This window comes from Papaver somniferum, chromosome 3, assembly GCF_003573695.1.
Source record: "Papaver somniferum cultivar HN1 chromosome 3, ASM357369v1, whole genome shotgun sequence".
Classification (NCBI taxonomy): domain Eukaryota; kingdom Viridiplantae; phylum Streptophyta; class Magnoliopsida; order Ranunculales; family Papaveraceae; genus Papaver; species Papaver somniferum.
The window spans coordinates 160,617,061-160,628,625 of NC_039360.1; the positions used below are offsets into that span (position 1 = coordinate 160,617,061).

Consider the following 11,565-nt stretch of genomic DNA (forward strand, 5'->3'; position numbering starts at 1 on the left):
GACAAGAACAATGAATGGGATTGTGAGGTTTCGTTCGGCCGTCAGAACCACCGGGATCCGAAAGATTTTGTTGGTCACTCCCTAGTGGGTCATCATAACTGATCAAGATGACGCATTAATGAATGCAATATCCGACGTCTTCCCGGATGCACAAAATTTTCTATGTACATACCATATACGTCAAAATGTGATAAAAACTTGGCATGCCTTGTTTGAACCCACAAATGAGGATATTAAGAAGATAATGATTGTTCAACTAGAGGAAGATGTTTGCAAGAAAAAACTATCACCTGAAGAAGAAGAAGATGTGAGAGGCACGATCAAAGAGCGAGTGGACAAAGAAAACGAGGAAAATAATAAAAAAGTGGTTGGAATTTCTAAGATATTGGGAGAAAGTTTATTGGTATCTTACCGAGGATATGTATGAAAAAAATTTGGAAAATTTTATTGCCGATTGGAATGAAGTTTATCCGACTGCCGTCTGGTAATGTCGGACTCAATGGTTGGATAAGTTCAAGGAAAAATTTGTGCGTGGATGGACAAACCGGTATAGACACTACAGGAATGAAGCAACTAGTATAGCGGAGGCCGCTCATGGGAGATTTAAAGATTTAATCCGGTCCGGCCAAGGAAACGTGGTTACGGTCACCGAGGCAATGGAGCAATACTTTAAGAGTGATATCGATAGGTTCAAGAAGGATTTTGAGAAAAGCTAAATAGAAAGGATAACTTCATATTTACCATGTGTGAAGTTGCAATGGGCAATAAAACATATGATAAGAAAAATGATATGGGAGATACACTACGGCAAACCGGGTGTGTATTTGTCCCGACATGTATTCATTGAGGATTCCGTGTCGTCATATGCTTGTGAAGTATGAAGAAGTGATACATATTGAGGTTATCGATCCGTTTTGGAAGCAACTATCTTTCGACCCTCCCCCTACGGAAGATCCTGAACAATCACCTTGGGATACGAACGAAGTAAAGGAATTCTACGAAGCTTACTCATGTGGAAACTCGGTTAGCCGGAAAGTCTTGTTGATCCAACTAAGGCTAATTACACGCCCATGGACAACACAAAGTGAAGATCCAACAATGGGAGATCCTCTCGGTAGACCACAAACCAAAATAGCAAGGAGAAAACAAAGGAAAGAATTGAAAGAAATAAGTCAACATGAAGATGAACTCCGTGCAAGTAAGAAACAGATCTAACCGGATGTGAGATTTCGGAAGCAAGGTTCGCGGAAGCGCCGTTTCCAAAGAAAAGGGGTAGGAAGAGGAAGGAACCGTTATCAAGTCAACAACAAACGACAGATTCCGTATCCACACCTACAGTCTATGTAGCGTAGGTTCCAAAGAAAAGGGGTAGGCCGCCAAAGGTACCAACATCGAGCTACCAAGAAAAACAAGGTGAGCATTCCGTATCCACACCTATAGTCAATGTAGCGGAGGTTACAAAGAAAAGGGGTAGGTCGCCAAAGGTACCAACATCGAGCTACCAGGAACAACAAGGTGAGCATTCCGTATCCACACCTATAGTCGATGTAGCGGAGGTTCCAAAGAAAAGGGGTAGGCCTCCAAAGGTACCAACATTGAGATACCAAGAACAACAAGGTGAGCATTCTGAAGCCCCACCCATAGTCGATGTAGCGGAGGTTCCAAAGAAAAGGGGTAGGCCGCCAAAGGTACCAACATTGAGCTACCAAGAACAACAAGGTGAGCATTATGAAGCCCCACCCATAGTAAGTGATAGAAAATGTAAGCGACCTATATCTAGTAAACAACAACAGCATGGTAAAAACTCCGTAGGCACGACCAAAGTTGATGTAGTTTCGGTTCCAAGGTGAAGGGGTAGGCCAAGGAAGTACGGACTCCCAACACATACTGAAGACATTGGAAATGTAGAGATTGCAGAGGATGGATTGGATATAATTAAGCTAAAAGTTGGTGATATGAAGATGTTTAAGGATTCCAAAACAGGTAAGACTTATAGACATTACCATACCAAAATACAGTCTCACGTAGAGCAACTTCTTGAGGTTATTCGCGAGTATATTGTGTATATGGATGATGTCTATGGAGATGGAAATTGTGGCTATCATGCCGTGACCGAACAATTAGGAATCTTCGAGACGACGATTAGTAAAGGAATGACACCATGCTGATATGTTAGAAATAGGATGGCCGAACAACTTTTGAAAAAGACGAGCTTTGATGAGCAATTGGTAGGTCAAGGAGAGGGGTTTGATGATATATATTCTCAAGTGTTAGGACCCGAGTAGGAGATGAAGTTTCTTCCTTCTGAATATTGGATGAGAATGCCGCTTTGTGGCTAACTAGTAGCGGAAAAGCGGGCATCTAGTAGCGGATACATTTAATTATGTTGTTCATTATTTTACCCCCACCGTGGAAGTAACATTTACACCAAAGTGACAAAAATGTGAAGGATCCCTTAATAAGAGAAGAGTGTTTTGGCGTTCATGAACGATAATCATTTCGTTATTCTAAAACTCAAGAAAAATTGTCCATTGACACCTGTTTGTGGGATGGTTAAAAACAAGGATCTAGATCCCAATATATGGAAGGGATGGATGGCATTGTATGGGGAGAATCACCAATTTTGGGATGTGTTGGCCTTATCAAAAAAACCTCTCTAAGAGGACGAGATGCAACTTCATATGTATGGAAGCGATGATGAGTAATTTGGATATATGTGGTTCACTAATACGCAACATTTTGTTTTCTTTTTGGAAGAGTGAATTGTAAACATTAAATCATATTTTGATGCCAATGACGGCATGGTTATGTTTCATTATGACAATGCCGGGACTTAGGTGCTGGCGTATAACTTACCTTTTGAAACAGTGTCGGAAAATCCTGAAAAGCATCCAGAGATATTAGTAAATGTGCCGGTATTGGATATAGCATAAAAACAGTGTCGGTAGTCAGATTGGCGGCATGGTTGGCAAAAATACATCCAATGCCGAAACTCTGCAATTTTTGCGATTTTGAAAATTCTGAGTGCCAGCATTGATATTTCCCCTTTCGAACATGCCGGTACTTGAGAAAAACTTGGAAATCTGTTAAGTTTTGGCACTTTCAAACTCTGTAAAATAGGTAATTTGACACTGGTTTATCAACATAATAAATCAAATAACAACACTAGATTGTATAAAAGGATAAACTCCAATTTAAGAGGTTCCAAACCTAAAACAAATCGAACATAAACCAAATCAAGCAAATAGTTTATCAAGACACACAAACAAACATAAACAACACTAGATTGTTCAAGACACACAAACAAACATAAACAAACATAAACCAACACTAGATTGTTCAAGACCAAACTAACACTATAGAAGAAACACACGATCACTTGGTCCTTGGCTTCTTATGTGCCGTCTTCTTCTTTTTGCCCCATAATTCTTTTTCCTCTGGATCTTCAATTTTGTCAAGTTTTTCCTCGACTTTCTCCATTTATTTTGGGGGTTAACACATCTCCGTTCTTGTTTCTTTCTTAGAGAACTTTGACAAACTTCCTATCCGCTGACGCTGTTGTCATATTTTTAAAAATATAATTAGTTTGTGTAGACTTATATAAGTTCATAGATATAGGTGGAAAGAATAGGAAATGAACAAGAAGTACATACCAACAACGCAAGGATCTTTTGTAGTACGGGTACAATAAGTTCAGCCGCAGTTGCGCAGGGAGGTGATGCTTGTGGAGGAACTTCTATATTAGCCGCGCGTACAACATAAGGATGCGAGTACTTAATCAGGATAATAAGAACAATAAATCTATTGGATTCCCACGACAAAATATTGGGAATATTCCAGCAATACTGAGGATCAAATTATTTGTTTGGAAATTATCCCAAAAAGCATTCCCGACTAATTCAACACTTGGAGCACATAATACAAACATAAATAAAGAGTGTCCAATGTGTAATTCTTAGGAGCAAGAAAAAGAACAACATCTAAATCGTTTTTTCACTTTTATAAGAGTTATTTGGTTCGATCTTTCGTATGAAGTAGTGAACACAAGAATTCGGTCGGACTCCATAAAAAATTGGATAAAAGAGTGGATCAAGGAACCAAATTTCATGCAATGGACAGATAAAATCGCAACCATATCCTGGTTTATTTGGAAGCATAGATGTTTAGTAGTTTTTGAAAAAATATCTCCGAATCCGAATAACCTTATAGATCAAATCAAAAAATTCTTGTTTCATAACTCTCAAGCAAAAATCCAAAAGACAACAATGATCCAAAAAAATAATGTCCCCACGGAAAAACGGTCGGACGTAATTTTGGACCGGATAATATTTATCGATGTGGCTATAAAAAAAGAAAATTCTTTTATGGGATATGCGTTTTTACTCTATTCCGTAGACAACGAATCTTTCATGCACAATTCAGCGGTATCGGAGTGGGCTACTTCAGCTTTTCATGCAGAATCAAAAGCACTGCTAAAAGCATCTACTTGGTTAAGTGAAAATATATTATATAATGCCTCAATAGCTACAGATTGCAAAATTATGGCGGAGATGATCAATAAGTCCTGCAAAGACTCTCCTTGGAGTGCAAAAAACACCTTACAGGAAAAACTATCTCAATACTGGAAAAATTACCACAAGCTCAGATAAATTATATAAAAGGAAATAATCCCTGCGGCGAACTACTTTGCAAAAGAAGCTCGTCTAAAACATCTTTAGCACGTGTCGGTCCAAATTTAGCAAAGTTATTTAAATTTAGTATTTATTTCCAATGTTTTTGATAAAAAAACGATCTTATTAATCTTTTGTACTACATTTTCTGATTAATACATAATTTAATCTTTCCATCGAAGACAAAATCAACCACCTCATATTATGTACGTACGTTATCTTAATAGATAAAATCAAGTAATATAATTTTCATGTCAGAAAATAATACACTTCTGCTTATATGATTAAGAGGTGGGAGTTCGGATAAAAAATATTCCGTATGCATGGTCTTATATGATTAAGAGTTAGGAGTTCGAATGGAAAATATCCTGTGTACATGGTCTGGCCACCAAATAGAGTTGTTACCGTGAACATAGGTTCCAAAAAATAAAAACTGTGAGGTATGCCATTTGTCCCCTCATACCATATATCACAGGTTCGGCCTTATTCTTCTTTTTGGTTATTAACATTTAAGTTTCTCATATGTTGTTAGTCGCATTCTTCGTAACATAATTAAAGTCATTTTTATTACTAAGATGATGTTAGTTCTTTTACTCCATGCTAGAGAATACCGTAACTTATTTAATTACCATTTTAGAAATAACTTCGCTATAATATGATCCTATAATCGTTTTTCTGGTTTGAGAATTTTGAAATTTGGTTTATTTTAATCAAGAATAAAATAAAATAAAAAAATTTCCATTATTGGACCGACAGATTGTTAGCATAGCGTGAATTGGCGGTATATGATCGTGAAATTAAACTAGGAAATTTGTTTGATGATTAAGTGGCATTATTAAATTTATATTAAAAGAACCGATCGATCGGTATTTTTTTGAAATATCAGTGATACATACATATGGATATCCGATAATATTGCATTATTGATCGTATCGGACCGATCAATCGATGATATTGGCAAGGATGTCTGAGCACAAACCAGATCACATGACCATCTGTCTAGTGTAGTGATAAAGTCTTCCGATGACAATGGCCACTGTTGGGTAGGTTTGGGCCTACTACTAGGCCTGTCTCTATGAACAAGCCCGGTCACCAGGGTATATGTACTACAAAAGCATCAAAATTCACAGCATTTTTCCATCTTTCACTATCTATTGACTGCTCAGCCTGATGCGAATCTATTCACAAAACCTAGTTGGATTTTTAAATTCGTCAGGTAAATCTCTTATTTACTCTCTTTACTACTTTGATTTATATTTAACGGCTTTTTTCCATCTGATGAATATGGGTTTCAGTTAAATCTTACCCATATATGTTGTATGTATAAAGTGTTTGTTAAAATGAAGCAAAGAAAACCTAGAATGATGATGTTATTGTTTGGGTCATTTTAATTAAGGGTTTCATTTTTAGATTCATGGATTTCATTTGGTCTGAACTTCTAATTCAAAGATTCTTAATTTTTTTGTTGAGGAATTTTGAGAATTAGTAACAAAGAAGTTTGAGTTTGAAAAATTGGGGAAACAAGTTAGGGTTTGAGATGGCAATGATAGCATATACTACTGTAGAGTGTGTGAGAGTTGTGTGTGTGCAAGGTCTGTAAATGTGCCATGAGCACGTGCCAGTGCAATAGAGAATTGAGACGAATGTGAGAGCTATAGAAACTCGTCTTTGTGTCTGTAAGAATCTATCTTTCTTATAATCATAATTGATTCAAATCGTTGCAATGTAAACATCAGTATTTCTGTGTTACTATGGTATCAGACTTAGAAATCAATTTTCGAGGGTACCGATCTTAGCATGTTTCTTCATCAAAACCACCAATACTTCATCTTCAATAATCATCACCACCATTAATCCATCATCTTCTGCTCCTGCTACTGTAAATCGAAATTCGAAGGTTGATTTGATTGAAATATCTCAGATTTGCGACTAATTTGACGGATCTATGTGTTTCTATCTACATCAACAACATCAATAGGTAATTTTCTTCATCCACCTCCATTAGTGGTGTTTTCTGGTAGGAATGAGGGTTTTGATTTGGTTTGATACCCATGCTACGTCGACAAACAGGATTAAGTATGATTTTTAGATTTGAAATTTGGTTGAATTACTTGAGCTCTTGATGCTTTTGGTTACCATTTTCATTTGGAGATGGATTCATTTACCTCAACTTGTCCAATTCAAGTCTATGTTGGTAGTCTCCATTTATATGTTTGGATCACTTCAAATTTAAACTCATATGTTCAATTTCTACATCACTGCCTCAACAAAATTCGATTTCATCTTCAAATTCTGTTTTCATCATAACTTGGTTGATTTTGACCTATTTTTGTTATCAAGATCTGCTAATACTGATTCCTGAATCTAGTTGGTCTGACCATGCCTATTTCTGCTACAATAGTTAGTTAGGAAGAATCTTAATTTTGTTCCACCGGGTAGTGGAGAGAATTTCTCCTTAAATTCAGTAGGACATTGAGTTTGACAACCTCATTGTTGCTTGGTACGGTCCTCAGTACGGTGTTGAAGTATCTTGTGTGTGTAATGATGGAACTAAGGATGCTGTTTCCGAATCGGAATTGGTGCGGTACTTGTTGGTACAATTGGCACCCCGAGTGCAGCAGAATCACATGATCACAAAGGGAAATTGGTGATTTGAACCAAACATGAGAGAAATAATAAAAAATAGACAGAAGATAAAGAAGCACACAACCACAATACAAGATATACATGGTTCACCTTTACAGGCTACATCCACGGCCAACACCACCAGAAAAACTTCCATTAAATCAAAGACCATTACATGCTCTTTCCACAACTCAAGCCAAGACCGAAGAGTTAACAAGACATAACCGAGAACACCATTGAAGATACCATAGAAACCAACTCTCTAACCATTCTTCAAACCATCCTCATGTCTTCTCTTCTACATCTTCTTTACAGCTGCTAGTAACAGAGGAGAAACATGGAAACACTAGAAACTAGGTTTAGGGCAAAGCCCCAAACCCTAAACACTAGAACACCAAAATCTTCTCTCTAAAAGTTTTTCTCTCACACCGATATTGACCTTCACGGTAGCAAACGATCCTTCCTACCAAAGAGACCAAAATCCTATGCACAAGGATTTACCACTCTTCTAGGTTGGATATCTACAAACACACAATTCTAGTCCTATATATAGAGAACACAAATTTGACCACCAAGTATTAGTCTCCTACTAGGAAACTAAACTCCTTCCAAATATATTTCCTACTCCAATTAGGAAATCCACCTCAATGTGGAAACGGGTCTAAAATAGGAAATCCACCGTTTTCCTAACAGTACTGGTATACAAATCGAAGTTCTCTTTGTTGAGCTCGTGTACACCTAGTATGCAACCTGGTTTTCAGCTTGCATATGTGTTCAATGTGCAACCTGTTGTTCTTCTATTTTTCATGTTCTTCGAATAATTCAGTTGAAGTTTCAGCTTCAATGGTGCCTTTTTATTCCTATTTCTTATGTGAGTGAATAATCCAAAGTGCTATGGCCTTATGGAGAATAATTAAAGAATAATAATATGGTTGAAGACTTTGCTTCTTCACGGTGCACTGCTGCAGAAACTGCCTAGGGGAATAACAGTATGGCTTTGTCTATTTGCATTCTTATGATGCTCATGGTGCTGGCAATCAATTGCATTAGTTGGATACTTTAGTGCAAGTGTGTGTGCTTGTTTCTTCTTTTTATATGGCATACCTTGGCAAGAACTCAGAATAAAGTAAGTTGCAGAGTAATTCTTTTTAGAAGTGGTCAACTAACACTACTGAGCAAACTGTTGCATCAATAATCTGTTTGCTGGTGCTTGAAGCTACTTCATGGGATTGTGACCATCCAATTGTTATTATTCAGATTTTTTGGTTGGTCTTAGCAGATTATATTTATGTTGTTATGAGGTTGGAGGTGTTTGCTGGGGTTAAGATATGTTTTGGGTTTGGTGCTGAGTGTTTGGTATCTAGTTTCAACAACAACAACAGCTCTCTCTCAGGACAAAGCTGTTTCTCATGTTCTTCAAGTGTTACTGCCAATTTCTGCACCAACTGGTCTTGTTCTGTATCCCTTATCTCCTACTGCATCACACATTTCTACTGTCCTGCTACAATCACTGCTGCAACAACTACTACATCAACTATTTTTCCACTACCTGCATACTTCTGATTTCACATGCTGCTTGGTATCATCTCACAGGTATACCTACTGCAACAATTATAGCTGTCCATTCTATTCAATGACTCCTAATACAACACCTCCTGCATCAACTGAACTACCAACTGCAACAACTACTACTGCATCTTTTGGCCTATTGTTTTATGTTGTATGCTGCTTTGGTCCTTGTCAGAAATGTGCTTCATATTGTCTACTCCAACTGGAGATTCCACACCACCTGCAATGGATATATTTTCCTACTATTCAACTGTGTATCTATGTTTGTGCTGGTTTGTGTGAGAGTTGTGTGTGTGCAAGGTGCAATCTCAAGCTGTTTTCTTCAACCCATCTTGAGCTTGAGGGAGGGTGATAGCATATACTGCTGTAGAGTGTGTGAGAGTTGTGTGTGTGCAAGGTCTGTAAATGTGCCATGAGCACTGCGAGTGCAATAGAGAATTGAGACGAATGTGAGAGCTATATAAACTCGTCTCTGTGCCTGTAAGAATCTATCTTTCTTATAATCATAATTGATTCAAATCGTTGCAATGTAGACATCAGGAATCCTGTGTTACTAGGCAAGAGGCAGAGTATATGATAGTACGAACTTGAATTTCAGCATATTTAGTCTGCTTTTTGTATTGGGTGGTTGAAGTTGTGGTCCTATTTGTATGTTCAACAGCTTATACTTTACTTTTTAAGTAATACTGTCCTAGCTAGTTAGAACTTGCATGCTTGTTGGATATTAGTTCTTAGTTTAAAAGTTTCAAATAATGATGAAAGAATCTTATTGTTCGATTGCATCTGCTTCTCATGTGCATATTGACAGAAAACGATGCACCAGGTGTTTACTATTGCTGGTAGATAGCAAAGATGATTTAAGAAAGATAGGCTTTTGTTTTTCCTCCAGAAGAGCTCAACTGAATGGAACTCCAGTGTACAATTAAGTTAGTAGTTTCTGCTCCCTCCCTTTAGATGTTGCACTCTCATTCTCTATTGATTTCTGTTCATTGCACAACCATGGTTTAACTCTATCGGTGCTATTTTTGATGTGTTTTTCTTTTGTGTCATGTGGTTATTCTCCATGTGCATTATTGCAGTTCTTTCTGAATTAGTTGCTTGGTGCATTTTCAACTTTGATGGTTTTATGCTTGAGCTATCATACAGCGTCAGTCATGACTTTATGATTCTCATATCTGAACTTATGTGCAATAGGCATTAGTTTTTTTCTCTGTTTCCTAACTTTTCGTACTAAAAGCTTTGGAGCAATTTTAAAACCAATGTTGCTATTTAATCCTTTCTACTGCGATTGGCAGTTGTACTTACTACTAAGCTGCAGTTCCCCCAGATAAATATGAGCAGTAATATGCCTGATTTTCAGTGTTTGTAGAATTTTTAAGCTCTTATTAACTAATATTAGAACGATGATTAGTTTTAGAAAGCTACGAAAGGCAACTATCTTCCAGTAGTCAGTGAGTGAAGTAAACTTGAAGATGTTTGGTAGTACAAATACAATACCAAACAAGTCAAAATCTACTAAAGGAAGATCTTTACTTTGTTAACACCTTCCACATGGACACTGATACAAGTAATTGGCTTCCACAGGCTGCAGAAAATAAAAACAACAAGATCCACACTGGACGATACAACTATCTTCCCTTTCCCGTTCTTCTTCTGTTGTGTTCGTCTCATCCTTTTTCTTTATGGCTATGGCTACTGAAGAACATCCTCGATTATTACCAGAGTATCCAGAGGTACAAAGTCACAAAACCCCCTCATCTTATCTTATCAATTTCAGTTCAATCAAAAAAAACAATTGTACTAATTTGTTGTATGTTTGCAGATGTCACAAAACCCAGATGCACCACCTAAAAAGGTAAAGGTGGAACACCAAGGAAGAAAGACGAATCACTACCAGAATATGCAGAGGTACAAAGTCAGAAAACCCCTCATTTTATGTTATCAATTTCAGTTCAGTCAAAAACTAGTGTACTAATTTGTTTTGTTTTTATTTTGGATTTTGCAGATGATATTTGCAGCAATTACAGCTTTAGATAAAGCAGCAGGTTCAAACAAAACAAGTATTTCAAACTACTTAAAATCAACATATGGAGATCTACTACCAGCAGAGCATAAAGATCTATTAACTCAACAACTGAACAAACTTAAAAAGTGTGGGGAGCTAGTTTTTGTGAAGAATAACTACATGCTTCCAACAAACCCAAATGCACCACCTAAAAGAGGTATGGGTAGACCACCAAAGAAGAAGGGAGGTCCAGGTAGACCTAAAACCGAATACTGGTTCTAAGTAGCAATATCTGTTGGGTGATGGCATTTTATAGAATTCCAACTTCATTCTATTAATTAGTGATTTTTTACACTTACAAATGCAGAGTTCATTACCAGTATGTATAGACTCTTTAGTTTTAACGGTCAAAAAAATTATTCTCACAACTGCAGAGTTCATTACAAGTATTTATAGAGTTCTTTTCATCTACTTTTTTTGGTTTTGAAGATTTTCTTCAATTTTACTTGCGGATGCTTAAAATTTGAGTTTCTGGACTTCCTGGTCTTGTTATCTTGTAAGACTGATGATACCCATCCGCATTGTTAGGATTTTTGTTCAATTCTAAGAACAATTCCTATTGAGTTTATGTTGAACCTTGTTTTCAATTGATTGTTGATCTTCAATTTCTTCTTCACGCGTTAAATGCAACTCTCG

General features: G+C 37.0%; 1 protein-coding gene and 1 long non-coding RNA gene across 2 annotated transcripts; both read left to right on the top strand.

Moving 5' to 3' along the window:
* Window positions 1-5,893: 5,893 nt before the first annotated feature.
* On the top strand, window positions 5,894-9,383 carry LOC113357826. The gene is made up of 2 exons (XR_003363931.1): window positions 5,894-6,648; window positions 8,575-9,383. It is a non-coding gene; the product is annotated as an uncharacterized LOC113357826 (long non-coding RNA).
* Window positions 9,384-10,552: 1,169 nt separating this feature from the next.
* LOC113360227 (HMG-Y-related protein A-like) lies at window positions 10,553-11,151 on the top strand. Its single transcript, XM_026603759.1, has 3 exons — window positions 10,553-10,597; window positions 10,687-10,719; window positions 10,870-11,151. The coding sequence occupies exons 1-3, from the start codon at window positions 10,553-10,555 to the stop codon at window positions 11,149-11,151; spliced, it is 360 nt and encodes a 119-aa protein (XP_026459544.1).
* Window positions 11,152-11,565: the final 414 nt, after the last annotated feature.

Coding starts and splice junctions, on each gene's coding strand:
- LOC113360227 (XM_026603759.1), top strand. CDS start 10,553: ATGGCTACTGAAGAACATCCTCGATTATTACCAGAGTATCCAGAG. Junction 10,598..10,686: donor TATTACCAGAGTATCCAGAG/GTACAAAGTCAC, acceptor GTATGTTTGCAG/ATGTCACAAAACCCAGATGC. Junction 10,720..10,869: donor CAGATGCACCACCTAAAAAG/GTAAAGGTGGAA, acceptor TGGATTTTGCAG/ATGATATTTGCAGCAATTAC.